The 26697-nt window shown below is 39.1% G+C and overlaps 2 protein-coding genes across 3 annotated transcripts in view; one reads left to right on the top strand and one right to left on the bottom strand.

Annotated features, from left to right (window-relative positions):
- Nucleotides 1-25015, top strand: part of LOC120526139 (chitin-binding domain protein cbd-1-like) — a 49020-nt gene extending 24005 nt beyond the window's left edge. Inside the window, exons 10-21 of one of the 2 annotated variants that reach the window (XM_039749120.1) lie at nucleotides 1462-1641; nucleotides 3419-3598; nucleotides 4019-4198; nucleotides 5620-5799; nucleotides 6692-6871; nucleotides 16552-16731; nucleotides 19769-19939; nucleotides 21470-21640; nucleotides 22498-22695; nucleotides 22917-23099; nucleotides 23223-23426; nucleotides 24577-25015. In XM_039749120.1, the coding sequence (XP_039605054.1) occupies nucleotides 1462-1641; nucleotides 3419-3598; nucleotides 4019-4198; nucleotides 5620-5799; nucleotides 6692-6871; nucleotides 16552-16731; nucleotides 19769-19939; nucleotides 21470-21640; nucleotides 22498-22695; nucleotides 22917-23099; nucleotides 23223-23425 (2006 nt within the window). In that variant the 3' untranslated portion in view covers nucleotide 23426; nucleotides 24577-25015. The remainder of the gene's footprint in view (nucleotides 1-1461; nucleotides 1642-3418; nucleotides 3599-4018; nucleotides 4199-5619; nucleotides 5800-6691; nucleotides 6872-16551; nucleotides 16732-19768; nucleotides 19940-21469; nucleotides 21641-22497; nucleotides 22696-22916; nucleotides 23100-23222; nucleotides 23427-24576) is intronic. The other variant, XM_039749121.1, reaches the window with a different exon arrangement.
- The window catches only part of LOC120526140 (polymeric immunoglobulin receptor-like), a 182678-nt gene continuing 159018 nt past the window's right edge, over nucleotides 3038-26697 (bottom strand). Inside the window, exon 8 of the mRNA XM_039749123.1 lies at nucleotides 3038-3140. Coding sequence (XP_039605057.1) covers nucleotides 3108-3140 — 33 coding nt within the window. The 3' untranslated portion in view covers nucleotides 3038-3107. The remainder of the gene's footprint in view (nucleotides 3141-26697) is intronic.

Here is a 26697-nt window from a genome sequence, read left to right as displayed (position 1 = left end):
CAAATTTGTTGTTTAAAGATCATTTGCTTTTCAGAGGACCACCTTAATTTGAGTCAGTGAAAATGAATGTAAGACATATTTGGATTCTAGAATGCCTTTACATACCTGCTGGAGTCAGTACGGTGTGTTCTTAATGAAGTTCATGTGCCCTGGTAATGCTGAATCTGTGAACCTCACTTTACTGTGCATGAGGCTTTCAGTGTTCCTACTTGACAATTTTTCCTGGTATTCTGCTAAGGGACATCTTTATTTCAAATTACTGGCACAGTCAAAACTTTTACAATTTTCTTTTCTCAGCTGCAGGAAACAAATCATATTCAATAGCCTCAGTTCACACATCTGTGCATGTTAGGATGTTTCACAGACCAGTGCAAGTGAGAGAGTCCTGCAATGACCTGCAATTTCTTTCCAACTATGCAACTAATGCTGATGGAATAATATGTAATTTCCAAAGACCTTCTACTGCAAACAGAAGTTTTGGAAACTGAATGAATGAAAGGGATTCCTTGTTTCTAGTACAGCTGAGAACTGGTAGACCTGCACAAAGCTGGAATGTGTCCCTGTAGTCATTTAATTATGTTAGAAAGAAAGAAAGAAAAATTTTTACTAATATATTTGCAAACTCTTTTATCACATTTTTGATTTGGGTTGACAAATCAATGTCAGCCTGTTTGTTATATACATGTTGTGGATGATGCCCAAATCCACAGACAGACACAGGACACACAGACGTCCAAAAGCACACACGTTTATTGTATTCACAGTCCTTTGCACAACACACAGTGCCCAAACCAGCAACAATGCTCACTCCTTTCTTCTTTTCTCTCAGTCCTCTCTTTTTCCTGCCGCCTTCACTTCTCTCCCAAAAGCTCTGTCCTCTGCCTTCCGACTCCGGCTCCCCAAATAGAATTTAGGTGGATCCTTTTGTAGTTTACCAGGATGTACTCCAGGTGCTCCCTGATGATCTTCCTGGAGCACTTCCTTGTGTGGTAGAAGTGCTGCATAGGCATCTGGAAGCAGTCCAGGTGTGCCTGAATTCTGTTCCGGCAGCACCTCAGAGTGTGGCAGAAGTGCTGCAGTCCAGGACTCTGGAATTGTCCAGGCTACCCTCTTTTTTCCGGGGGGGATATTGCCCCTCTCCCAGTCTTTCCCTTCTCCAGGCATCCCGGTGAAGCAAGGTCCCTGGTCATCTGCTACAATGGTTATTTAACTCTTGGTATATACGGTAAAAGTTTAGATATTAGTATGTAACCTTCCTCTCGTGCAGCTAAGAACTAACAGCCAAAGTGCCAATAATGAAAAACTGAAGCTAACCTCTAATCTAATTTGACTTTTAAAGGGTTAGTACAAAACCATTCATTTAAATTGAAGGGAAGTTACTTGAAAATTAGGAAATGTTAATTACTGAATTCTTGCTGTACCATAATGGTGGGTTTTTTTCTTTTCTGTTTTATAATATAGGAGGGTCCAATGTTACCCAAAAACCCAGTTTCTGCAGTGGAAAACCAGATGGAAACTACGTCAATCCCAGTGATTCCCACAGCTTCATCTCCTGCTCAGGTGGTGTCATGCATGTGATGCAGTGTCCCGCTAACCTGGTTTATGATGCTGCCCAGGATAGGTGCGACTGGCCTTCTAGTGGTAAGAAAATAAAATGTTTCTTAATCAAACAAATTTGCAGAACTAGAATATTTATTTATGTCAAAAAGGTATCAAAATATCTTACTATTAGTGGTGCACAAAGCTAAACCATACCCGCACTTTTTGTTAGTTATATCTTTCTATTACAAAAGGAAATGTTGCGACGAGACATTATCAGAGATTACTGTATTTTAGATCCCACGAGACAAGACTTTTTGCAAAGATATTTTGAAAAGTCCTGCCCTCCTCTCAAAAATTTACAACCTCGCACACAGTACAATCATTTCTCATTCATGTGAATGCTATTGTCAGACAGAGTTCATGTGCTTTCAGCTCTTATAGATGTTTACATTTTACACATTTAAATTTGTTTATGATAAAGGAGATCTTGAGATGCCATTCGTATTAAAATGTTTAAAATTTCCCTTTAGATTAGCTTTTGCTATGACAATTAACAAATCACAGGGTCAAACATTTGAAAAAATCAGTTTATTTATTATAGAGAAAGAAACAATATTCACTCACAGGCAGTTATACGTTGCGTTGTCACAATGTAAGTCCAAATACGGAATCAAAATGCAATGCTATATTGACAAAAAAGGTAATTCTAAATACTGTATTGTTTTTCCTAAAGATAGTAAAGATCACATTAGAGATAACAAATGGAAATTATTACTCAGTGAAATAACAGAACAGCAAAAAGAGATTGAATATATGGACATAGGTGATATGAGAGAAGTATGTAAATATTGTTTGACTTTAAAGTTTAAGTCGGAGACGTGCAGATTGTCTAATTCATGTTGCCATCAGGGAAAAGTAGTGTTTCTTCCCAATGAAGAGGCCTATCCACAAGAATTAAAAGATTTGTTGTTTGGTGAAAGTGAAATACACATATGCGAGCGGCAGAGACAGACAGATTGATAGATAGATAGATACTGTAGATACTTTATTAATCCCAAGGGGAAATTCACGTACTCCAGCAGCAGCATACTGATAAAGAACAAGATTAAATTAAAGAGTGATAAAAATGCAGGTATAACAGACAATAATTTTGTATAATATTAACGTTTACCCCACCGGGTGGAACTGAAGAGTCGCATAGTGTGGGGGAAGAACGATCTCCTCAGTCTGTCAGTGAAGCAGGACAGTGACAGCAGTCTGTCGCTGAAGCTGCTCCTCTGTCTGGAGCGGATACTGTTCAGTGGATGCAGTGGATTCTCCATGATTGACAGGAGCCTGTTCAGTGCCCATCGCTCTGCCACGGATGTCAAACTGTCCAATTCCATGCCTACAATAGAGCCTGCCTTTCTCACCAACTTGTCCAGGTGTGAGGCATCCTTCTTCTTTATGCTGCCTCCCCAGCACACCACCACGTAGAAGACGGTGCTCGCCACAACCATCTGATAGAACATCTACAGCATCTTACAGAGGCGTGAAGTGGCTGATGCATAGCGGAGGCAGGGGGGTTAGCGAGCGAAGCAAACAGGGAGTGAAGCCCCCTAGTTGCAGAGAAAGAAATAAGAAAGAGAAAGAAATAACTACATTGTTAACTGACCATTTTTGCAATTTCTATTTTGAATGACAAGTCAATGCATGTTCAAAATGTAATAAAAACATACTCTAATTTAATTTGACAATTAAGGCGTTAGTTCAAAATTAAACCTATAAGGCAAAGATTGGTAACCTGAAAATTAGAAAATGTTAATGACTGAACACTTGCTGCACCATAATATGAACATTTTGGATTGATTTCTGTTTGTTTATATTTATAATATAGGAGGACCCCATGTTACCCAAAAACCCAGTTTCTGCAGTGGAAAACCAGATGGAAACTACGTCAATCCCAGTGATTCCCACAGCTTCATCTCCTGCTCAGGTGGTGTCATGCATGTGATGCAGTGTCCCGCTAACCTAGTTTATGATGCTGCCCAGGATAGGTGCGACTGGCCTTCTAATGGTAAGAAAATAAAATGTGTATTAATCAAACACATTTCCAGAACTTGAATATGTATTTATGTCAAATTAGGTATTAAAATATATTACTATTAGTGCTGCACAAAGCGTAAACATACCCCCATTTTTCGTTAGTTATATTACAAAGAAAGAAAAAAGAAAGAGAAAGAAAGAAAGAAATACTACATTGTTAACTGACCTTTTTTGCAACTTCTAATTTGAATGAAAAAGCAAAGCCTGTCTGTTTAAAATGTAATAAAAACATACTCTAATTTAATTTGACCTTTAAGGCGTTAGTTCAAAATTAAACCTGTAAGGCAAAGATTGGTAACCTGAAAATTAGAAAATGTTAATGACTGAACATTTCCTGCTCCATAAAATGAACATTTTGGGTTTTTTTCTTTTCTGTTTGTTTATAATATAGGAGGGTCCAATGTTACCCAAAAACCCAATTTCTGCAGTGGGAAACCAGATGGAAACTACATCAATCCCAGTGATTCCCACAGCTTCATCTCCTGCTCAGGTGGTGTCATGCATGTGATGCAGTGTCCTGCTAACCTGGTTTATGATGCTGCCCTGGATAGGTGCGACTGGCCTTCTAATGGTAAGAAAATAAAATGTTTATTAATCAAACACATTTGCAGAACTAGAATATGTATTTATGTCAAAAAGGTATTAAAATATCTTACTATTAGTGGTGCACAAAGCTGAACCATACCGCCACTTTTTGTTAGTTATATCTTTCTATTACAAAAGAAAATGTTGCGACGAGACATTATCAGAGATTACTGTATTTTAGATCCCACGAGACAAGACTTTTTGCAAAGATATTTTGAAAAGCCCCTGCCCTCCTCTCAAAAATTTACAACCTCGCACACAGTACAATCATTTCTCATTCATGTGAATGCTATTGTCAGACACAGTTCATGTGCTTTCAGCTCTTATAAATGTTTACGTTTTCCACATTTAAATTCATTTATGATAAAGGAGATCTTGAGATGCCATTCGTATTAAAATGTTTACAGTTTCCCTTTAGATTAGCTTTTGCTATGACAATTAACAAATTACAGGGTCAAACATTCAAAAAAGTCAGTTTATTTATTGACAGAAAGAAACGATATTCACTCACGGGCAGTTATACGTTGCATTGTCACAATGTAAGTCCAAACACGGAATCAAAATTCAATGCGATTTTGACGAAAAAGGTAGTTCCAAATATTGTTTTTCCTAAAGTTTTACAGTAAAAGTGTTAGTTTAAAAAGTATTTGTGCGCTAATTTCAAAGCCAAAAAGAATGAACACATATAACGCAATGAATACCTCTAATGTAACATGAAACACAAATGGAGAGCAGATTAGAGATTATGAAAGTATAAAATTCAAAAGTCTCAAAAAACTGATAGTAAAGATCGCATTAGAGTTAACAAATGGAAATTATTACTTGGTGAAATAACAGAACAGCAAAAAGAGATCGAATATATGGACATAAGTGATATGAGAGAAGTATGTAAATATTGTTTGGCTTTAAAGTTGAAGTTGGAGACGTGCAGATCGTCTAATTCATGTTGCCATCAGGGAAAAGTAGTGTTTCTTCCCAATGAAGAGGCCTATCCACAAGAATTAAAAGATTTGTTGTTTGGTGAAAGTGAAATACACATATGCGAGCGGCAGAGGCGTGAAGTGGCTGGTGCATAGCGCAGGCAGGGGGGTTAGCGAGCAAAGTGAACAGGGGGTGAAGCCCTCTAGTTACAAAGAAAGAAAAAAGAAAGAGAAAGAAGGAAAGAAAGAACTACATTGTTAACTGACCATTTTTGCAATTTCTATTTTGAATGACAAATCAATGCCTGATCAAAATGTAATAAAACATACTCTAATTTAATTTGACAATTAAGGCGTTAGTTCAAAATTAAACCTGTAAGGCAAAGGTTGGTAACCTGAAAATTAGAAAATGTTAATGGCTGAGCATTTGCTGCTCCATAATATGAACATTTTGGGTTGTTTTCTTTTCTGTTTGTTTATAATATAGGAGGGTCCAATGTTACCCAAAAACCCAATTTCTGCAGTGGAAAACCAGATGGAAACTACGTCAATCCCAGTGATTCCCACAGCTTCATCTCCTGCTCAGGTGGGGTCATGCATGTGATGCAGTGTCCCGCTAACCTGGTTTACGATGCTGCCCAGGATAGGTGCGACTGGCCTTCTAGTGGTAAGGAAAATTAATCATTTGTATTATGATTGTAGTTTTTGTAAAAATGTTAATACTTATCAGTTACCACATTTAAGCATGTGTTTAGAAATGTGTAACACCTCTGTACTTTAAAATATGCTAAACTCGCTCAGAATGATTCAGGATTCTGGGGAGCCAATTGCCGAATTATTGATACTTGGGCTGGAATAAGCCATAATGGAAATTTCAATTTTGTAGGTTTCGGATCTTACTGCTTACATATTCTCTCCCCCAATTTATTCCTACAGCATTAATGTATTGTGATGTTGAAAGTGCAATAGTTGGAGACCACTGTGAGTCAGTGGCAGTCAGACTGCCGTTCCTGTGATATTCAGTAATAATGTTTTAGCCACTAAGCCACACCAACCTCCTCCTCCTCCACACTGATGACAGGGTGCTGTCATTTTTCTTAATGATTCTTTTGTTCTGCCATCATATCTCAAGTTTATTGTTTGAGCTGAGCAGGGTATATTCACTTGAAATGAAATGAAATTACTGATTTGTACATGTTATTTGATAAAAAAATGACATAAAGTGAAAAGCAATTGCACTCTCCTGCCATTAGCATATTAGTCATCCAGAAATGTAACTGAATTTAAACTTGCCATACCTTCAAGTTCACATTTATGAATTGGAAAAATTGTATGAAATGACCATATTCTGTTTGTCCTCTCAGATTAGTGTGCACAATACCAATTATTTCTTTATGTTCCTATTATGTAATACACAGCCTGTGTATAAAATGGCTCACAGCAGGGAATCCTACTTCAAAATGAGAAAAACATTCTCACAATAGCATTTACTTCACATTTCCAAAACAGATTCATTACAGGTAGCTTGTTTGAATTTTTTGTATTTTTGTCCAACATAGGTGGCCCATCAGTTACTCCAAAACCCAATTTCTGTACTGGTAAACCAGATGGAAACTATGTGAATCCCAATGATGTCCACAGTTTCATCTCCTGCTCTGGTGGTGTAATGCATGTGATGCAGTGTCCTGCTAATCTGGTCTACAATGCTGCTCAGGATAGGTGCGACTGGCCTTCTAGTGGTAAGAACAATTTCAATATATATTTGGTACACCGAGAAACTATAAAAGTGATAAAAAGCTACAAATGTGCCATTTACTGAATATATACAGTGATAACATGTAATATAGTTTTCTAAAATTCTACTGTATTCAGTTTTATAGAACCTTAAAATGTTAACTGAAATTTCTACTTTATTATTTTTTATCAGTTTCTCTAGACAGACAGATAGAACTAATTGGTCCATAGAGCCATTGGCCTTCTTAACAATAGTTACATTACTGTTAAAGCGCTGGCATGATGAAAAGGCAGTATACAGATACAGTCAATTCTCATAATCCGTGGGGTTTATGTTCCTGAAACACCCTGCTGATGTAGAAACTGGCAGATACTGAAGCACTGATCCTATGGGAAAAATAGAGTTAGGTTCTGGTGGGATGTCCGCTTGGTGGGAAGAACTGGCAGGGGGAGACAAGGTTGGGGTAACCCACTGGTCCTCTGTTCTTCATCACTAATAATCCTTCTGCAGTTTCACCTTCCAAAACCTTGCCAAAATATTTACTTCCTGTACAGTCAAGTTTGATCATCTTCTAGCCACTCCGCTAGAGGCTGCAAGCAACTTTATTTGGCCCAATCTGAGGGCCTCACTAAACCATCCAATTGGTAGTACCAATGGGCAGTGTGTACAAAGACCTAGGACTTAATCAGTGCAACCATATGACCTGCACTTACAGGGAGTTCCTCATTCATGGGGAACAATTGCAAGCCTTGGACCCTACAACGAATTAGGTCCAATGGCTTACTCATGCTGCTTGGCACTAGGTATCACAAGGTAATCCATTTAGGGTATCGCACACTCAGCCCCGGACATCTAAGGGCATCACAGATCTGTTATTGCTCAATCTCATGTTTTGCTGCTGTGCGATAGGCCTCTCAGAATTTTTTTCTGCTATGCATGGCCACAAGTAGGCGCAACTAGACTGCGGGTGTAGCAAAATGGGTTACACTTTTGTAATGGCTGAGAAGCGAATCCACAGAATACATGGATAGCCAGGATTTACTGTAGAGAGATAGATAGATAGATAGATAGATAGATAGATAGATAGATATGGCATTTTGAAATATTAAATTGGCAAATGTTACTTGTGAAACACACACTGCTCTTGTCAGTCTCTTCTCCTTTAAAAATACAACAATAAAGAATGTAGAGAAAAGCCAAGCAAAATGACACCTTTTATTGGCTAACTAAAAAGATTACAATATGCAAGCTTTCGAGGCAACTCAGGCCCCTTCTTCAGGCACAATAAAGAATAAAATAACACAAAGACACAGAGTTGAAAAGTGATCAAAGTATTCCTCCCATGGGTCAATACATAGAGCCAGATAAGGTACAGTAGATATAGTCTTTCTAAGCTGTTTTAGCTCTAATATCCTTGTGAGTTGCTATGTGATCGCCATTGTGCCTTGTAAAATTGCTCTGTGTGTGCCAAGCAAGTAGGGCAGTGCTGAGAAAACATCTCAAGGACATTTATTTTCCCCCAATTTTAGCCTCTGTATTGTTATTTCGGTAGCGTGTTTTCAATCATTGCTCAGATGAAAACACAAACGTCTGCCTCTGTTTTGATTATCTGGATGGGGAAGTCAATTTTATTCTAAATTTCTTTATATTGTGCTCCACATATTCTCCTGTCACTCCCAAGAAGGCTACTGGAAACACTACATTTTGCTACCAGTACCACACAGAAGTTGAGAGTAGGCCTGATGCCTCCAGCTAGTGTGCACTGATAAGTTTGTTGTTGTTTTCAGAATGGAGTGGCTTTTTACGTTCTTCCCCAGTGAGAGCACAACATGTTACAAAATGCCAACTACTCCCCCCTATAATCTCCCAACATCAGTATATTCAAATTGTGGTGTGCCGACCTGGCTTCATGATCCTCAGTTCCTACCATGTCTGCCTTCTGTGATCTGCTTTTGTAACTGTTTCTTTAACATTTTATCTTCTGTCTATGACAATCAGTTTCCTAAATGGCAGTAAAATATTTTGAGGACATTGGAAAATGTTGGCTGAGTCGATTGTGCTAAAATTTCATCTTGTCAGCACTGAGAGGCAATGCCAGGCATGTCTGAACTCTTTGACCTTTGCTATTTGCCTCTTCAAAGTTTATTGTGTCTCTCTGTATTTGTTTATCCAACCCATAAAGAAGCTTTGTGATGGTTTGGAATTTGTTTTATTTATGGTGTTTGTATAGCACATATCTGTGTATTTAGGTACCAGTAGTGCCTCTCATAAATGCAAATATTGAGACAAAGACAGAACACGCAGTGTGTGACCGTTAATAAACACCTAGCAATCTGTGCTCTCCAGCACCTCCTGTGGTCAGGCCTGGACTTGTCTTTGTTGGCTTTAGTTTTTCTTTTTATGCTAGTAGCAACAACACAGCAAAAGGGGGAGAAGTAAGATAGGTTACCAGTTTATTGGCTCCTCTAATAGTCCAGAGCTGAAGTTAAGCAATCTCTGCCTTCTCGATTTGAATGTGACTTCTTGATTAAAGAGGGTCACGGGGGTCTACTGGAGCCAATCCCAGCCAGCATATGGTGCAAGGCAGGAACAAATCCCGGGCAAGGAGCCAGCCCACCACAGTGCACACACACACACCCACACACCAAGCACACACTAGGGACAATTTAGGATAGCCGATGCACCTAACCTGCATGTCTTTGGGCTGTGGGAGGAAACCAGAGCACTTGGAGGAAACCCACACAGACATGGGGAGAACATGCAAACTCCATATCTCAAAGTGTCTTCCTAAAATTAAAATATTAGCTTAGTATACATATCCTGAAAACTGCTCCTGACCATTGATCCTATTTTATGGGGCAGACCTTAACTTGAAATTCCGAAACAGATTTACACTTGAAAATGGAAGTTATTTGAAATTTTTTTTTGTTTGTGTTTGGCCTACCAACAGTAAGGAAGACTATAGAAGTGAATGAGGTACACTTGTTAAAAATGATTTTTGAAGATACGTTCAGCCTAATTAAAGAAACTTTTATCTGTGTCTGTGTTGTGAGTAGGGTTCTACAGTATACCAGCATCAGAAAAATACAGAAAAACCCAAATTTTAAAATGGTATGGTACAATTAGTTCAGGATTTTTGGTACATGATGTAAACGTCAGCTCTCCACTTGACCCTGAGTCCTGCCAATCAGTAGAGTGGATGGGGAAAAATGTGCTTAGACGTGCTGGGAGACTTCACAAAGCAGCAGATTTCAATGTGATCGACACCTCCCCATATTGCTTCAATGCACACTTTATGCTCAGAGGCGTAGCTAAGGTTTTCAGTGCCTGGGGACAACTGAAGATTTCGCGCCCACTCCTGTTTGCCAAAATGCAATGGGGAAGGGAAAGTTTAAAAAATAATAGTATTTTAAGAAAAAAGTCTCCAAAAATGATAACGCTGCCTTGTGTTCTTTAAAATCCAAGTCCGTCGTTAGTTTTTGTAAGAAAAAATACGTTTTCCGCATAAAAATTATTTTAAAGAAAGTATATAGCAAATTATAAAGCAAAATAATTATATGTTTATAAAAACTACATTACTTACAATTTATTTGTATGAAAATATGATGAGGAAACGTCTAGACTTTTGCAGCCATCTACTAGAATACTTCACCACAGACCAATCAATTTTCTATCAAACGCATAAACACAAATCACTTGGCTCACAGAAATGGCGTTTGCAACAACTCAGACAATGATACACTAATACCTCATGTCAGTCGCGTGACCTGTTTAATAACGTCAAAAATGTTTCCGTTTGGGAGTCAAGTATGTTAGAGCAGTGGAGGGGATAAATTATTGTCTGTTGGGTATATAGAACTAATATGTGCTTCGAAATCAGAAAGTGACAAAAAACAGAGGAAAAAGATATCTTCATACTGATGGAGTGATCGACTGAGTATGCAAATGTTTTTTTATTTACTTTTTAGTGCATTTAAGAATGGAAAACATTTCATTCTAAAATTTCGTGACATCAATTTGGCGCCTCCTGGATGCTGCGCCCGGGAACAGATGTCCCCCCTTGCCCCCTCCAGCTATGCCACTGTTTATGCTATCATGTTGTGCATAATGTGTCATGATGGTTTGGCACACCAGGGAAGCTGGAGTAAGACTAGGGGGTTTGGAATTATCTGTTATTTACTTCGGATGTGTTGTAGTACTGGTACTAATATCTGAAAGCTGGTATTGATACCAAAGTCACAACTTTAGTACCAATACAACACTAGTTGTAATTAAACTACTTGAGGCAGTGATTTTATTTCAAATACCATTTATACTCGCGGGTCTTGAAACCTGAAAATTTGATCATAAAATCAGACCCCGACTTGTACACCCGTTCAAAAATGCAACACTTTTTTTTTTTTTTACATCTTCTTGCCACCTCCAATCTCACACCAGTTTCTCAGACACATCAAATTTTGTTGCAGCAGCACAGTTACCAATTTCTTTTGCCACAAAACAACTTTTGATTTAAAACCAGCTTCATATTTTCTTCTGATCGAACACCCCATCATAGATAAGGGATGCTCTTATGATAAAGGTGTATGAGGGAGTGAGATACAAAAAACACAAAACAGTGCAAACCTTGCTTCGGAATAGTTCAGGTATTACCGTGTGGTCACGTAGGCACATCTCTTGGACCAATAGCGAGAGTTTTCTGCATTCGACTTATATGACTGTCATTGTAAAATACTGGAAATTATACGGCAAAATGAATTCCCCGACTTATCCACAGGAGAACTTCAATGTGAGTATATACCGTACAAAAAGAAACTGAACAAAATAATGCAAATAATTCTTTATTCGCATCCTCAGTACTGTATTATATTGCCTGGGGGAGTGGCAGTGGGGATTTGATGTAAGAACCAGGAGAAAGATGTAGTTAAAACAAACTAAAGTCAAGGCCAGAAAGACAACTGATCAGATCAAAAATAAAACCTCTAACCGGAATAAAAAAAAAAAAGACAGAAGCTAAGGTTGAAATACCGGGAGAGAAGAATTCAGAAAGTTTTATTGCACATGATTAGAGGTTTATCTGTCAATCTCCGATACAGAAGCAATCCCCGTGATAATCTAAATACGCTTGCATCGAAGATGTCATGATCCTGAAGAATTCTGAGAAAGACTGCTGAGGAAATGCCTGAGACATAGCCTCTGAAATAACAGAATTAAAGATGGGGTCGTGGTGAGATGACAATCAATTGAAACTTATTATTACCCTTAATCAGAAAACTGATGATATATTTGGATTCTATGATCCATATCAAACAAAAAAAAAAATCAATTACATAGAGAAACTAAAAAAAAATTGCTCCAATTATGCATGTTTGTTTCTCTTATGCACAAAAAATGGAGGTCCTACAGGGTTAGAAAACATGTATCAAACAGGAAACGAGCAAACTAGGACATTAATGGTCTTGTCTCATTATTGGGCTTTCCCAGTGATTTTCAGTCGTAGACTTCATTTGTTTAATCTTAGGCAGTCGAAGGCAGCTGTAGAGCTCCCTTGTTGTCAGTCATGCCCAGCAACTCGGTCAAACTAGTCTGTGACTTGCCCCGACAAGACAAACAGATTTGATTTTGTCTTAAATTGCAGGGGCGATTTATGTTATATTTGAGAACAAATGAGCAACTGTTTTGGACTTAACAGACACAAGAGAGGCTCTCATCTCTCTGCGTGTTTTACATACCACGACAGAATGGAAAAGGAAAAAAATCCATCAGAGACTGAGGCTGAACTTGACATACCGGGAACACATTTGTTATTGGATGTCATAATGAGGAGCAAGCTTGTGATACCTTGCATGTCTGAAACTGGACTGGAAAGTCATGACAAAGTTGTATAATTTGTCATTACTAGTTGTGTAATGTGACATCCTCAGGCAACGAGATCAGCAACTGCACGAGTCAAATTTGATATTTTCTCCAACTAGAAGTTGTGTAATATGCCACTGGTTCAGAGCTGCTCAAAGATATACAATTAATGACAATTTACAGATCAGTTCTGCAGGCACTTGGAGAAACCAGCATGGTCAGTGGTCAACTTTATATGTAATCCTAGAATAGCTAAGCAACCAAGCAGATAAATGCCTGTATGTTTAATCAGGACTATAATTAGTGCCCGGCGGTGGGCTGGCACCCTGCCCAGGGTTTGTTTCCTGCCTTGCGCCCTGTGTTGGCTGGGATTGGCTCCAGCTGATCCCCGTGACCCTGTAGTTAGGATATAGCGGGTTGGATAATGGATGGATGGTTGGATGGATGATTAGTGCCTTACATAAATTAGATTGTAATAAGCAGAGCACTGCAACTTTTTTTGGTAAGAAGGAAATAAACCTCAGCCCCAGAGTTTTTTGGACAAAATGGTTTCTTCACCTAACAAATGTATGATCACTATTCTAGGGTAAGTACAATAGTATTTAGCTTTTTGCTTGCATATCCTGTTATGTGTTTGAGGGTGGGGGGCAGACACAGAGCTTTGCCTTTTGTTCTAAGCCAAACAAGAATGGACCCATAATTGTACATTAGAAAGAATATTTGTATTCTCTTTAGTAAGAACAAGTTGTCTACAGAAAAGCTTTACAGTAGAAGTATACAAAGTGTACATGTGAGGACACAGGAAAAAGACAACAGTTGACCAAAGAACAGAAGTACAAAAGACAAATTGAAAAAAAAAACATCTAACACTGCCTATAAACAGCAAATATATGATTTTAAACTGAAGGTGATTTCCATGGTAAAATGAGCAAGAAGGATGATTGCATATAAAACATAAAAAATGATGGCCCTCTGTGACTTGATCACACTCGGCTAACTTATCTACATGTAAATTAAATTTTTATTCCTGTTATGTAAGCAATAAGCTGTAAATATGCAACCAGAGTCTTGGACACGTCTGTGATTGCAATACAAATATAAGAAATGACAGGCATAAGGGCGACGGCAAATTCAAAAATAAATGAACCTTTGCTGATATATTACTAGATGACACAGTGATTAGCATTGTGGCCTCCGAGCTCCAAGCTACTTGTCTTGAAACCCTGCCTAGTAACTGTCTGCGTGGAGTTTTGGGTGTGTGACTACACCTGAAGGACTGCCTTGTGCTGCGAGTGGGTTAAGTGAATGGATGCACAGAATGATGATGATGATGATGATGATTTTTAACTAGAGTGGCACAAAGTGTCTTGCAGCTTTAGCTGTTCTGACATTAACTCCATCTCACTCACTCTCTTTGTGGAGTTTTCATATTCATCCTGTATCTGACTGGCATTTGGTGACTGTAAATTGGCCCAGATTTAGGTGCTAGGATGAGTGTGCTCTTCGATAGATTGTTATTCTGTCCCAGATTGGATCTTGCCTTATACATAGTGATTTAAGAATATAAACAGATGATCTCTAAACTTTAAATAAAGAACAAAATGTACATTATATAGAACTACCATACGCCGCATAATCAGGCCGGTTTTTTAATAATTTTTAAGCACAGGGAGAAAATTTATCATTTGCAAAATCGGTAATGTAATAAATCAGCAAGAAAAGCAACATTGTAACAATGCACGGAACGAACCAACACACAATCGTCTGTGCGGCGTAGCGAGGTGGGAGGGGGGTGTGTACAAAGTGCAGGAGCATCTAAGAAGACGCATATTTGTCGCAGATGCGAATTGCTGTATGTAGCGTGTACAAACAACACTTTGCTATGCTGCGTGCATCGTAACCGAAAACTCGTTTTTTAAAGACTGCTTACTTCATTGTGTTTTAAACTCAGTTGTAAAGGAATGTTTTAATGATCCCATGGGATACCCCTCGCAAACCGTTTTACACGCTGCATATGGCGATTCACCTCCGCGAGAAACATGCCTCTATGAACAGTCAACGTGTGGGAGGGGGGTGTGTACAAAGGGTAGGGACGAAAACAGTGGGAGCGTATGAGTCGCACTTAGTGGCAATTCCACGGTTTGCAGCTCGAATGGGGTTCAACGGCTTACCCACGCCTAGACACACGCTCGATCTCATGCATAATTATTTATTGAATGGTAAACACTTCTGAAGAGACACGGTTGTCTAAAACAGGTTAGTGTGAGAATACAACAGTAAGTGAATGAAAAGATGGAACTCTGGAAAGAGCAAAATACAACACAATAGTGAACCCACGGCATAATTATTTATTGATGGTTGAACACTTCTGGAAAAACACAGGGACACCCCTCGCAAACTGTTCTACACGCCGCATACAGCGATTCACATCCGCGACATGATTTTTCCTAGATGGTCCTGTCGCGTCCAAACTCGCACTCGAAGCATACACACCGCCTGCTCATGTGCCCGGTCGCAAGCCGCGTCCAGCCTCGTTCTCGAAGCATACACACCGCCTGGTAGGGTTGCCTCCCGTCCTTTAAAATACAGAATCGTCCCGTATTTGAGAATGAAATTGCGCGTCCCGTTTTGAATCAATACGGGACGGGTTTTGTCCCGTATTTTTTTTATCATTTTTTTAAAGCAGCGTCTCATGCAAATCATCCCACACGCATTTTATGAAGATGCCTCCTTTCCTACTTTTGATTGGGTAATACTTGATGTCATCGTTAGTTTGATTGGTCTTTTTAACTGTCCAGTGAGGAGGGCGGGTCTTTTAAGTAGAGTCTGCAAAGTGTTGGCAGCGAGTAATATTAAAAAAGTGGCAGCTGCTTCTCCAGGTAACCCCCCGCGTCTTAAAGTTTCAGAGCTTAAACGCAAGCGGCTGCAAAAATACCGCAGAGAGTGGGAGGAAACAAATACTTGGCTGCAGAGTGTTAGCGGAAATTGTTATCAAGCCAACTGCACAATTTGTCGGGGAGCGTTCTGTAGGGTTGCCACCCGTCCTTTAAAATACGGAATCGTCCCGTATTTTAGAATGAAATTGCGCGTCCCTTATTTTTTTGTATTAAAAGTGGTAACCCTACCACCTGGTCATGTGTCCGCTCGCAAGAGAAACTCACGGAGAGCTGCCCACCAGCTGCCTGTGTGTGTGCCTCTGTCTGTCTCTGGCGCGGCTTTCTCTTGCGCTGCCTCTGTGTGAACCAGTCAGGCACAGAGAAGGTCAGCTGCTGACAGAGCGTCTCGACTGTTGCAGGACCTGCATTGGTGAAGCAGGTGAGACGGTAATGAAACAGAGGCACAGGGCTTATTGGTTTTTAAAGACTGATTCCTTCATTGTGCTTTAACCTCAGTTTTAAAGGATTGTTTTAAGGATCCCATGGGATACCCCTCGCAAACCGTTTCACACGCTGCATATGGCGATTCACCTCCGCGAGAAACATGCCTCTATGAACAGTCAACGTAGCTCGGAGGTACATGACATTAACCTGACCTGCACTGCATGTGGCCTCTACGACAGACGAACATAAATGACGCCACTTTTTCTGTATCGTCGCGTCCGAGTTGGTGGGCGTGGCCCTGCGAGTTGTCGTCGTATCCAATGGTCTTGGAGTTGGTGGGTGTGGCTCCTTCCTGTGTGCGCCATAGGTGTCTTAGTGAATCCACGCCCCTTCCGGCATGCTTTTCATGGTTGTCTTGCCTTAGTGAATTATATATATAGATTTGTAGGCTTGAAAGCTTTTGTACAAAAATTACCTGTTTTGCTTTTTCATATCTTTATTATATATGTAGGTGGTCCCTCTGTTACCCCAAAACCGAATTTCTGCACTGGAAAACCAGATGGGAACTACGCCAATCCTAATGACCCCCACAGCTTCATTTCCTGTTCTGGTGGAATAGAGCATATAATGCAGTGTCCTGCAAACCTGGTCTACAATGCTGCCAAGGATCAGTGCGACTGGCCTTCTAGTGGTAAGGACAGTTAAGGAATTCCTCTAGAAATATGAATCAGAATGACACCAAGTAATTACCTAATAACACTCATTGTGGTCTTAATACTGAAATATAAGCTGAGAAGTACATGTAAGGAAACATGATCACAGATGTGTAGAGTAGCAATCAAATGTGCAGTATCCATTATTAAGTGAAATTGAACAGAAATGCATCTGAGGGGGCTTCCTCCCTAAACGCTTGTCTGTATTGGTGAAGCACAATTACCATACACTGTTTCAGCTCATGTTCTCATCAGTAACTCTTACTCCCTTCTGCTTTCTTGTTTTCTAAACCACCTTTTTCCACAACAAAGCATTCTAACAATAGACTGAGATGGACAGTGAAATCCCTCAGTTCTCCACCCAGCCCCAGATTCTTCATTAGTGGTCACAGCTGCACTTTTCATTTTGCTATGAAATGTCACATAACTGATGGCCAATGTGGCCTAGAGCAGTGGTCCTCAATCAATCAAGGAATCACTGGGTGGTACGTGAGGCCACAGAAAGAAAAATTAAAAGTCAAAAGCAACAAGCATGAGTGAATGCAAAGAAAAAGAAAGAGAGAAGCTGTCACCATTACAGCTACATGTCAAGAAGTGATTCCAGGGCTTGAATTGTGACTTGTTACTTAAAAATCACATTTGGGTTAACCTAATAAATGCTTTTAAGGCAATAAAGGCTTTCATCATTTTCTCTTTTTTATCATTATATAATTAGAAATAAAAAATACATGATCTGTGCATGTTTGACAGGGTGATGTTGAGACCAGTCACTGTAAGTTTAGTGAGTTAAGTGCATGGCAAGATTATTTGCTTTTTAATACAGCTCCATGTTTCCTCTATGAAAGAACAGAAGCTTTGAAAGTTTACTATGAACTTGGCTACAGTTGTCCTTCCATCCATCCGTTTTCTGATTGGGGTATACATTTTAGGTTTGCTGGGAGTCAGTGCCAATCCTGGTTGCAAAACATGATCTAGCTATAAGACAAGGTGCTAACCTCATATAAAATCCAACTACACATCCATCCATCATCCAACCAGTCATGGGGGTCTGCTGGAGCCAATCCCAGCCAACACAGGGCGCAAGACAGGAAACAAACCCTGGGCAGGGCGTCAGCCCGCCGCAGGGCGCACACCCACACACCAAGCACACACTAGGGACAATTTAGAATCGCCAATGCACCTAACCTGCATGTCTTTGGACTGTGGGAAGAAACCCACGCAGATACGGGGAGAACATGCAAACTCCACGCAAGGAGGACCTGGGAAGCAAACCTGGGTCTCCTAACTGCGAGGCAGCAGCGCTACCACTGTGCCACTGTGAGCTACACATCATTCTAAAATAAAATGTATTTAGTTAGTGTATCCAAATTTCCACAATAACATTTAAATAAACCTTCATAGTTGGAAATAAAAATCACCAGAAGGAGAGATGAGAGTTGGCAGTGCCGACATTCCATGTAGTGAATTTTCCGATGGAGAAAACAGAGTAATGGGCATGATGATGCATTTTACTGGGTCTTCATTTTAAAGTAGGCAGCAAGACGCATTCTGTGCAGGGATGTGAACAACAGGCATGAATAGAATTGATTTTTCTGTTGTGGTACCCTGGTAAACACCAAAGTGTAAGTGAGGTTTTAGGAAGCAGGAGTCCAGGTTTTCCATCCCAAAGAAATCTGTTCAAGCTCCAAAAAAATCTTTGTCAAATTTCACGTTTCACAATTGCAAAAACAGCTGCAAAACAAATTTTAGCGTCAGATTTGTGAAGCTGTATGCACAGTGAATATTTCATGTCTGACTCATCACTAATTCTAATGTTTAAGCTCTATGAACATTATGTAGGTGGCATAATTATGGCAATAAAGTGAAGTTAGGAAGTTTCATAAGGACTAAACCAAAATCTTCTACCTAGTGGGGGCTCTGCAGTCTTTTACCTTGGAGCCCCTGCAGATTTTGTTTTTTGTCCAACATGTCACTTTAGGGTTTTTTTTTTTTACTTTTTTCTACCCATCTTGGCCATCTGACCATAGCATCAAATATTTCAAAAGAAATTTAAAAAACAAATCTGTATCTAAGGACAACATATATTTTTTCTGTTACTAGTATATCTGTTTTATATAAGTGTGTATTGATTTATTCTTATTTACAGTTTTTGGTATGTTATTTATTCATTCCTATTCTAGTGTATATGTCATTTGTTTTGTTTTATCTTGCAACCTTTTCTTTGACAAATTGTAAAGCACTTTGAGCTACAACCTCTGTATGGCAATGTGCTATACAAATAAAAGTTATTGGTTGTCAGATGCAGACTGAAAATGCAAGCAAGTACTATCATATAATAACAGAGCATATAGTAAGAATTCCACCCTAACCTTAATGTCTAATATGTATTCACACCAATCCTTAAAATGTAACAAAACCACTGGCGGTTCTCTCTGATGACACAGTAACATTTGATTAAATAGTTGAGGGGTGGCTCACCCGTTGAATATTCCTGAGTGCTGGTGCTTTGTAATACAGTGACAGTTGATCAGGGATTGGGGGTTAGGTGGGGGTCCCATATGAAGATTCATGAAGAGTACACTAAGAAAAGGTGCTGATACTCTATGTTGAGTGAGTACCGGCCCATCTAAAGCACTGATTCATGTATAGGTATCTGAGAAAAGCTGTTAGCGGCTAATTTAGGGTTTTTTCTATTTCGGGAACCCCATGCTATGGACAGCACTTAAGTATCTGTTTTAGTGAAGGTCCAGTTAATTAAGACAGTATCTCACTGTTCATGTCTGGTTTTCTATTTGATTTTTTCAGAACATAAAATTGCAAAGTAACATGTATAAAGAAGACACAAATGTTTCGAGAAATTCAGGGTTGGCAGACTGCTAGCTTTGAAACAGACACTCATTTCAACTTCAAAAATGCATTTACATGCATCTATGACTGCAGATGCTTTAAAACTGATAGTGAAATCAGCTCTGAAGCGTTTATGTCTCTGTCTCTTTTCTGCTGTGCTCAATGTAGGCTGTGGCTGTAATCCTCTTCCCAATTTCTGCACTGGCAAGGCTAATGGAAACTATCCAGTCCCCAACAACCCTGATAGTTACATCAACTGCCAAAATGGAAACCCCACACTGATGCAGTGTCCTGCTGGGTACATCTTTAATGCTGCCAGTGGGCAATGTGAAATGCCAGGTAAGGATTTTGGGTAAGGTCTTGGGAAAAAGTCTAGTAGCAATCATGTACAGTCACTCAATCAATTAATGGTGCAAGGAAGAAAAGCTGACATGCTTGTATGTTTTATGCTCATGGACTACGAGAAAGCGTCCAACAGCATAGAGACAAATGTGATGATGAACGCTTTAAGAAAACAAGGCATAGGCAATACATATGTGTGGAACTTGAGTCAATAAGCCAAGACTTATTACATTATTCTGTCATCCTCATCATTCCAATACTTTGAGGTGCAGAAAGTCAACACAATTTCACCTAAGCTATTGTCAGTGAGAATGTTTCAAAAAACTAATTTGGGAAGACAGAGGCATCAACATCAGCAGTGAGAAATTCATTCGCCCATGGTTAGCTGAAAACACTGTGATCACCACACAAAGAGTTGATGACGCAGAAGAGTGTCTATGTGATCTTGATGAAGAAAGTAAAGAAGTAGGTCTGGGTATCAACAGAAATAAAACACTGTGCATGTGCAACCCTTTCCACCCATACAGAGAGATAAGACTAGGGGCTGACATGATTAAAGAAGTCAGTTCATTCATCTACCTAGGTCAAGTGACCAAGAGATATCACACCCAAGAAATGCAGTGTGGCTTAGTTTCAACTGCATAAAGCTGAAAATACAAGTGATCAAAAACACCAAAGCAAGAGCAAATACATTCAATGCCATGGTTTTATTGTGAGTGATATACAGCTGTGAGGTTTGGAATCTGTGCAAAACAGATACTAAGGGAGTTTCGAGTCACACAAGTGCAATGGAGAGATAGACCCTGAAAGTATCACTTATGGATTGTAACAAAAATGAGAAAATTCACTGTATAACTGGCTTCAAAGATGTCATTATGGCAGCATTAAAACAAAAGTACGCTTTGGCAGGACACGTGGTATGCATTCCTGAAGACAGATAAACATAGAAAGTGTCATTCTAGACTTCTGGCAACTTCATGCGTCCAGTTGGCAGACCTCCAATGAGATGTCAAGATGGTCTATGGAAAGTTGTCAGTCCTACATCATAGTAAAGAACCAATCAAAATATCAACAACTGTTGGACTGCTCACTTTGGAGAGTGAACCCATCCAGAAGAAAATGAGGATCGAATTATCAAAATATCAAAGTGAATGACCAGCAATCCAAGACTTAAGAAAAAAAGCACTAAAATTGTGTTGTTGTCCGAGAACAACAAATCTAGGACTAGTTAGCACATTTATTTATGTTCTTATGATATGGTTACAAGTCCCTTTATCTAGACATAGACAGAGTTAGTTTTGTGTGAGATAAGCTGGGGAACTCATTCCTACTCAGCTGAAACCACTAAGTGCCCACTACTATGATCTCCCCGAGAGTTTCAAGATGGCTGAAAATGAGAGGATTCAACAATATTTAGACATATAAAATTATACACTAATAAATCTAAGAGTGGGTTGGAAGTCGGGCTGGCTTATTGTTCTTTTTGTCATCTCAATCTTTGTTATCCTCATGTTGTGTGAAATACAGGCTGTAGCTGCAATCCACCTCCCAACTTCTGCACTGGTAAAGCCAACGGGAACTACTACAATCCCAACAATCCCCACACCTTCATTATTTGCAGTAATGGAATTCCTACTGAAATGCAGTGTCCTGCTGGTCTCATCTTCAATGCTGCTAAGGATCAATGTGACTGGCCAGGTGGGTACATGTTGCCATGGGGTATCTTACAAGGTTTGCTAAAAGCAAGTAATCTAAGATTATGACATCTAAAGGTGTTAGGAATAAATAGCAATGCAAATGCTATGAAATGTATGTGATAAACCATCCATCAATCCATCCCTCAATTTTCAAAACTGCTTAATCCTATTCAGGGTTTTAGGGGACCCTCTAACCAACACATACCACCTACTTTTCCACTTCTGAGCTAATGAATTTGATAATAATGATAGAAGTGTACTGTAAGCTACTGCATGTTGATTAGCACATACAAGTAAGAATTTCACTCCACTCTGTACATGTGACAATAATGTGCCTATAAACCTATTTGCTTTACCTTTAAATATAATAGATAATTGATGACACAATCGCTCAGCTTCAGAGTGCTGAGTTCATATCCTAGCCCAGCCACTACAGTATGCAGACTATGGAGTCTTCCACATCCCAAGCACAACATTTTAAGTTAAACAGCAAAATGTGCATAACTGTGATGGGCTGGCATCTCCACCTACAGTATGTTAGTTTCTGCCTTGCGCCAAGTGTTACTGAAATTGATATTGTAAACCAACAACTTTATTTAATAAAACAATGTGTTCACAAAATTGATGGATGATAACTGTGATAAAGGTAATCATTTCATTATAAAATAAAAATGATTGACTGTTTGGTTGATAATTGTTATTAAGCACTGGAAGCTGCTTTTTCCATTTCCTTATATCTAAGACCTTTATACTGGTGGTTTCACAGCCACTGAAACAACTATTAAATGAGTGAAAGAATCTGTTTACAGTACTTACAGTAAGTGTTTGATGTTCCCATGTCTTTGCGTGTTATTGTAGGTTCAAACCTTCCCAACCCCGGTCCTAATTTCTGCACTGGCAAACCAAATGGAAACTACGTCAACCCTAGCAATCCTAACAGCTACATTTCCTGCTCCAATGGACTAATCTACGTCATGCCGTGTCCCGTTGGCCTTGTCTACAACCCTGCTAAAAACGCGTGTGACTGGCCAACCAGTGGCAGCAATTCAGGCAACGGTGTGTAAAAATCTTTTCTTATTAAGTCAGCACTACCATTTGGAAATAAATGAGGAAGTTCTTCATTGTTTATACAAAATGCACAATTAGAGAGAAATGCTTTATAGAGGAAGCGAATATGGTCCTAAAAAAACATTTTTCCTGTTTTGAGGACACATTATTATTTACTAATTTAGAGTTAAAACCTTTAGTCATCTTCTTTTAAATTTATCATTTTTCAGGCACACAACATGCTACCCAAGGTTTTTGTACTGGCAAAACGGATGGCAACTATGAGAACCCTAAAGACCCCCACAGCTACATTGCCTGCTCCAATGGGTTGGCGCATTTGATGCCTTGTCCATCAGGGCTGGTCTTCAATGCTTCTAAGGACTGGTGTGACTGGCCTCACAGTTTTAGATCAGGTTAGTAAGATGGGCCAGTGATTTTTGCTGTGCTTGAATTGCCAGTCTAAGCAATAGCTGTCTTACCTACAGAAATACTGATCGATTGGTTAATCATTGTTATATTTCTCTTAACATCAACAGGAATACCAAATAGTAATCAGGCTGGATGGCAAATCCCTCTCTCTTTCTGCAAAAACAAAATCAGTGGAAATTATATCGATATGAACAGGCAGCACTCCTTCATCATGTGCTCCAATCACCTGACTTACATCATGCAATGTCCAGCAGGCCTTGTATACAATGACGCCATCAAAGTCTGTGACTTTCCACCTGGCTCCCCCTAAGGTGAGTGTGCTTTTTAGATATGTTTCAGAAACTGAGAAATGTGGTAGCCCTGCAAGTCAATTCAGTAAATGAATCAATGGATTCCTAGATAAATGAAAAAATGAATAGTAGAACTTTATTCTTAGGAGTAGCGGAGGTCTGTGTGTTTTCTAGTCATAATAATAATGTAAGAAAAATCTTGTAATTTTGTTTATTTTTGCACAACCATTTCATTATTTATGAACGTCACCATTTTAGGTACTTTTTTCCTGGCTACGTTGTTGTTGATGGAAACAGTACTCTCTAACTACCATAGAGCTCTTCAGACATTATTTAAAATGGCAGGACATTAGTTAATTAGCAGCAAAAACAGGTCACTAATTAAGAATAAAAACCTGCTGCCATTGTGGCCCTCCAGGACCAGAGTTTGAGAATCCTGCTTTACACGATATATTGCTATTCCTGTTGCAAAGAACTAAAAGTTACCAAAATATACTTATGGCAGTCTCTGCTAGGATCCATAAGGCTGTCTGTACTTGCCTGGTGTAATGTCGTGGGTTGGTTCCTGCCCTGTATCCAGCTTCCCCTTAGATTATGATGGCTTGAGGTTATTATGTTAAGGTTACTTGTTATTTACCCCGTAGCCCCTCCTAAATAAACTATTTCTGCTGAATATAACTGCTCCCTAAATATTTCCAGTGTCAAGGTGGAATATCCCAGCACAAATGACAGTCTGACCCCATTGCATCCACTTCTGCAGTCTTATTCACTTGGGGCTGTCCTCCGCTTCAGTTTATTAATGCATCCACCAATACTGAGAGTATTTGAGAATCTCTAATGGGGGTTTTGAAAAGCAGAATAATTAATCTTTTAGACGGAAAACACATTTAGGGCCAGGAAGATTTGTGGTTTACCTCACTGATATTTTAGTTTCAGTCAACTTTTTCAATCTGAGTTGCTACTTCTGCCTCTCCCTTTAGTTCTTTGCTTTCTTTTCACATTTCATGCAGGAAATAAGGGAGGCTATTGGGGGGTTTTCTTGGCTGTTAAATTGAATTTATTTGTGGGGCCGGGCTGAATTTAAATGTCATAATAAATACAAAAATCATAAAACTTTAACAAAACATGTCTTCTAAAAGTAAACTAAAAGCCTTCTTATTTATTTTATTAGGTACCATTTGTCTTTCTAAAGTAAGACATGCTGGATATGGTGAAACAGGCCAAATGGTAAGCGTCTGCATCTTTATAAGTTCTTCTATACACTCAGCATCTCAGCTCTCTTCAGCCTCATGACGTCTGCACACTCCACTCCTGTCACTGGACGGTGTTTTCCGCTGATGGAAGTCTTTGTTTGGGTTCTGGTGACTGTTCAGCTCAGATGTGTATCATTTATTCATATGTAGCAAGACAATAGTGGGCTCTTCAAAATGTGCTGACCAAACTGATAATTAAGTTATTACGGCAGACATAGCTGACAAGATCAGCCCCAAAAATGAAATGTTATATAATTGGCTTTCTGGAATGTATTCATTTGACACTTTACATAATATTGCATATGTACATCAAAATGTACAATTTTGTAAAGGATTAACAAATTAATAAATGTGGTTATGGAGACCTTTTGACTTTGGCTTATTATTTGTGGATTAACACCATGGGTGCCTTCTTGTTCTTTGCGTGCCTTTTATTTATTCTCTTATGTGTAACATATACATTTTGATATAATGTTAAAACATATCTATGATTATGAAAAGTCGTAAATGTGCAATCTGAATAGTGTATTATTTTTACTTGGACTCCTAATTCTCAATAAACACAACATATAATGACTGGCCTCTTTGTGGTAAACAGATTGCCCACACTGGATAACAATTTTTATGAATTATACTGTACAATAAGTTTAACGAACTGTCATTCCTTTCTTCTGTCTGACCATAAATTTTATAATCCAGCAATAAACTGATAATACGTTTTTATAACGTGCAAATTCCTTGGATGGCAGAGATTGAAGATGTCATGTAGTGTTGCAAGTGATGCACCTTAATAAGGCATCAGTAAAATTACAAATGAAAGGAAACCATTCAGTCCATGTTTCGTTACAAAATACATTAGATGGTTTGTCCCAGTATTTCATATGAACATTTCTTTAAAAGTTTCCAGAATATTTTTTTTTTCAGATTTAAATAACGTTTTGTGTGAACAAGTGTGTAGAGGTTTTGGTATGGACGCACACCCTCATAATCTGCACTGCCATCTGAAAGTATGTGAACAGAAACAGCTGTGCTTGATAAATTTGATCAATGTCTTTAAGTACTTTGATGCCCTAGATTAGGTCTTTGCAAAGCAATTTAGATCCATTGGTCTGTAAGAGTAGGACATGGGGTACACTTGATCGAAACTTTCAGAATGGTGCTACTTAGGTGCATCTATTAGTTCTTCAGAGATGCTCTTTTTGGTTTAAAGAAGACTTACAAATCACTAATGATAGCAATGAATGGGGGCTACCTATTAGTGTGTCTATTGGTCAATTACTTCTATGTAGAAGACTTTAGCATAGGCTTTTTTTGTATTAAATTGTGATACGTGGCTAATAGTCACACTACACCAAGGCCTTAAGGCTCTGAATTTGATGTGTTTTTTTTTTTTGGATGGTGGTCTGAACTGCACAACATACTCTTGCTGTGCTCCATCCGCTGCATTATTCAGCTTCATTCATTCATTTACAAATTTATCTAAGGAGACTTACAACATTTGAGATCCGATTGGCTACATTTCTTTTGCTTTTCCAACTGGAACATAAATAAGCAGGTGAACTACAGAGTATGGGCGACACAGTGACGCAGTGGGTAGCTAGGTAGCTAGTTAGGAGACCCGGGTTTGCTTCCCAGGTCCTCCCTGTGTGGAGTTTGCATGTTCTCTGCATGTCTGCGTGGGTTTCCTCCCACAGTCCAAAGACGTGCAGGTTAGGTGCATTGGCGATTCTAAATTGTCCCTAGTGTGTGCTTGGTGTGTGGGTGTGTGTATGTGCCCTGCGGTAGGCTGGCACCCTGCCCTTTGTTTCCTGCCTTGCATTCTGTGTTAACTAGGATTGGCTCCAGCAGACCCCCGTGACCCTGTAGTTAGGATATAGCGGGTTGGATAATGGATGGATGGACGGACTGCAGATTATTCATTTTGCTTGAAATATTTAATAGGTTTTGTTTTGAGTTAAATTGAGATTCAGTATACAGTATTATCAAAATCAGAGTCTTTCTTTGGCCTAGATGACAATCAGGGTTTCATCCCTAAGATT

This window comes from Polypterus senegalus, chromosome 3 (assembly GCF_016835505.1).
Source record: "Polypterus senegalus isolate Bchr_013 chromosome 3, ASM1683550v1, whole genome shotgun sequence".
Taxonomy (NCBI): domain Eukaryota; kingdom Metazoa; phylum Chordata; class Cladistia; order Polypteriformes; family Polypteridae; genus Polypterus; species Polypterus senegalus.
This window is presented reverse-complemented; position numbering and strand designations above follow the sequence as displayed.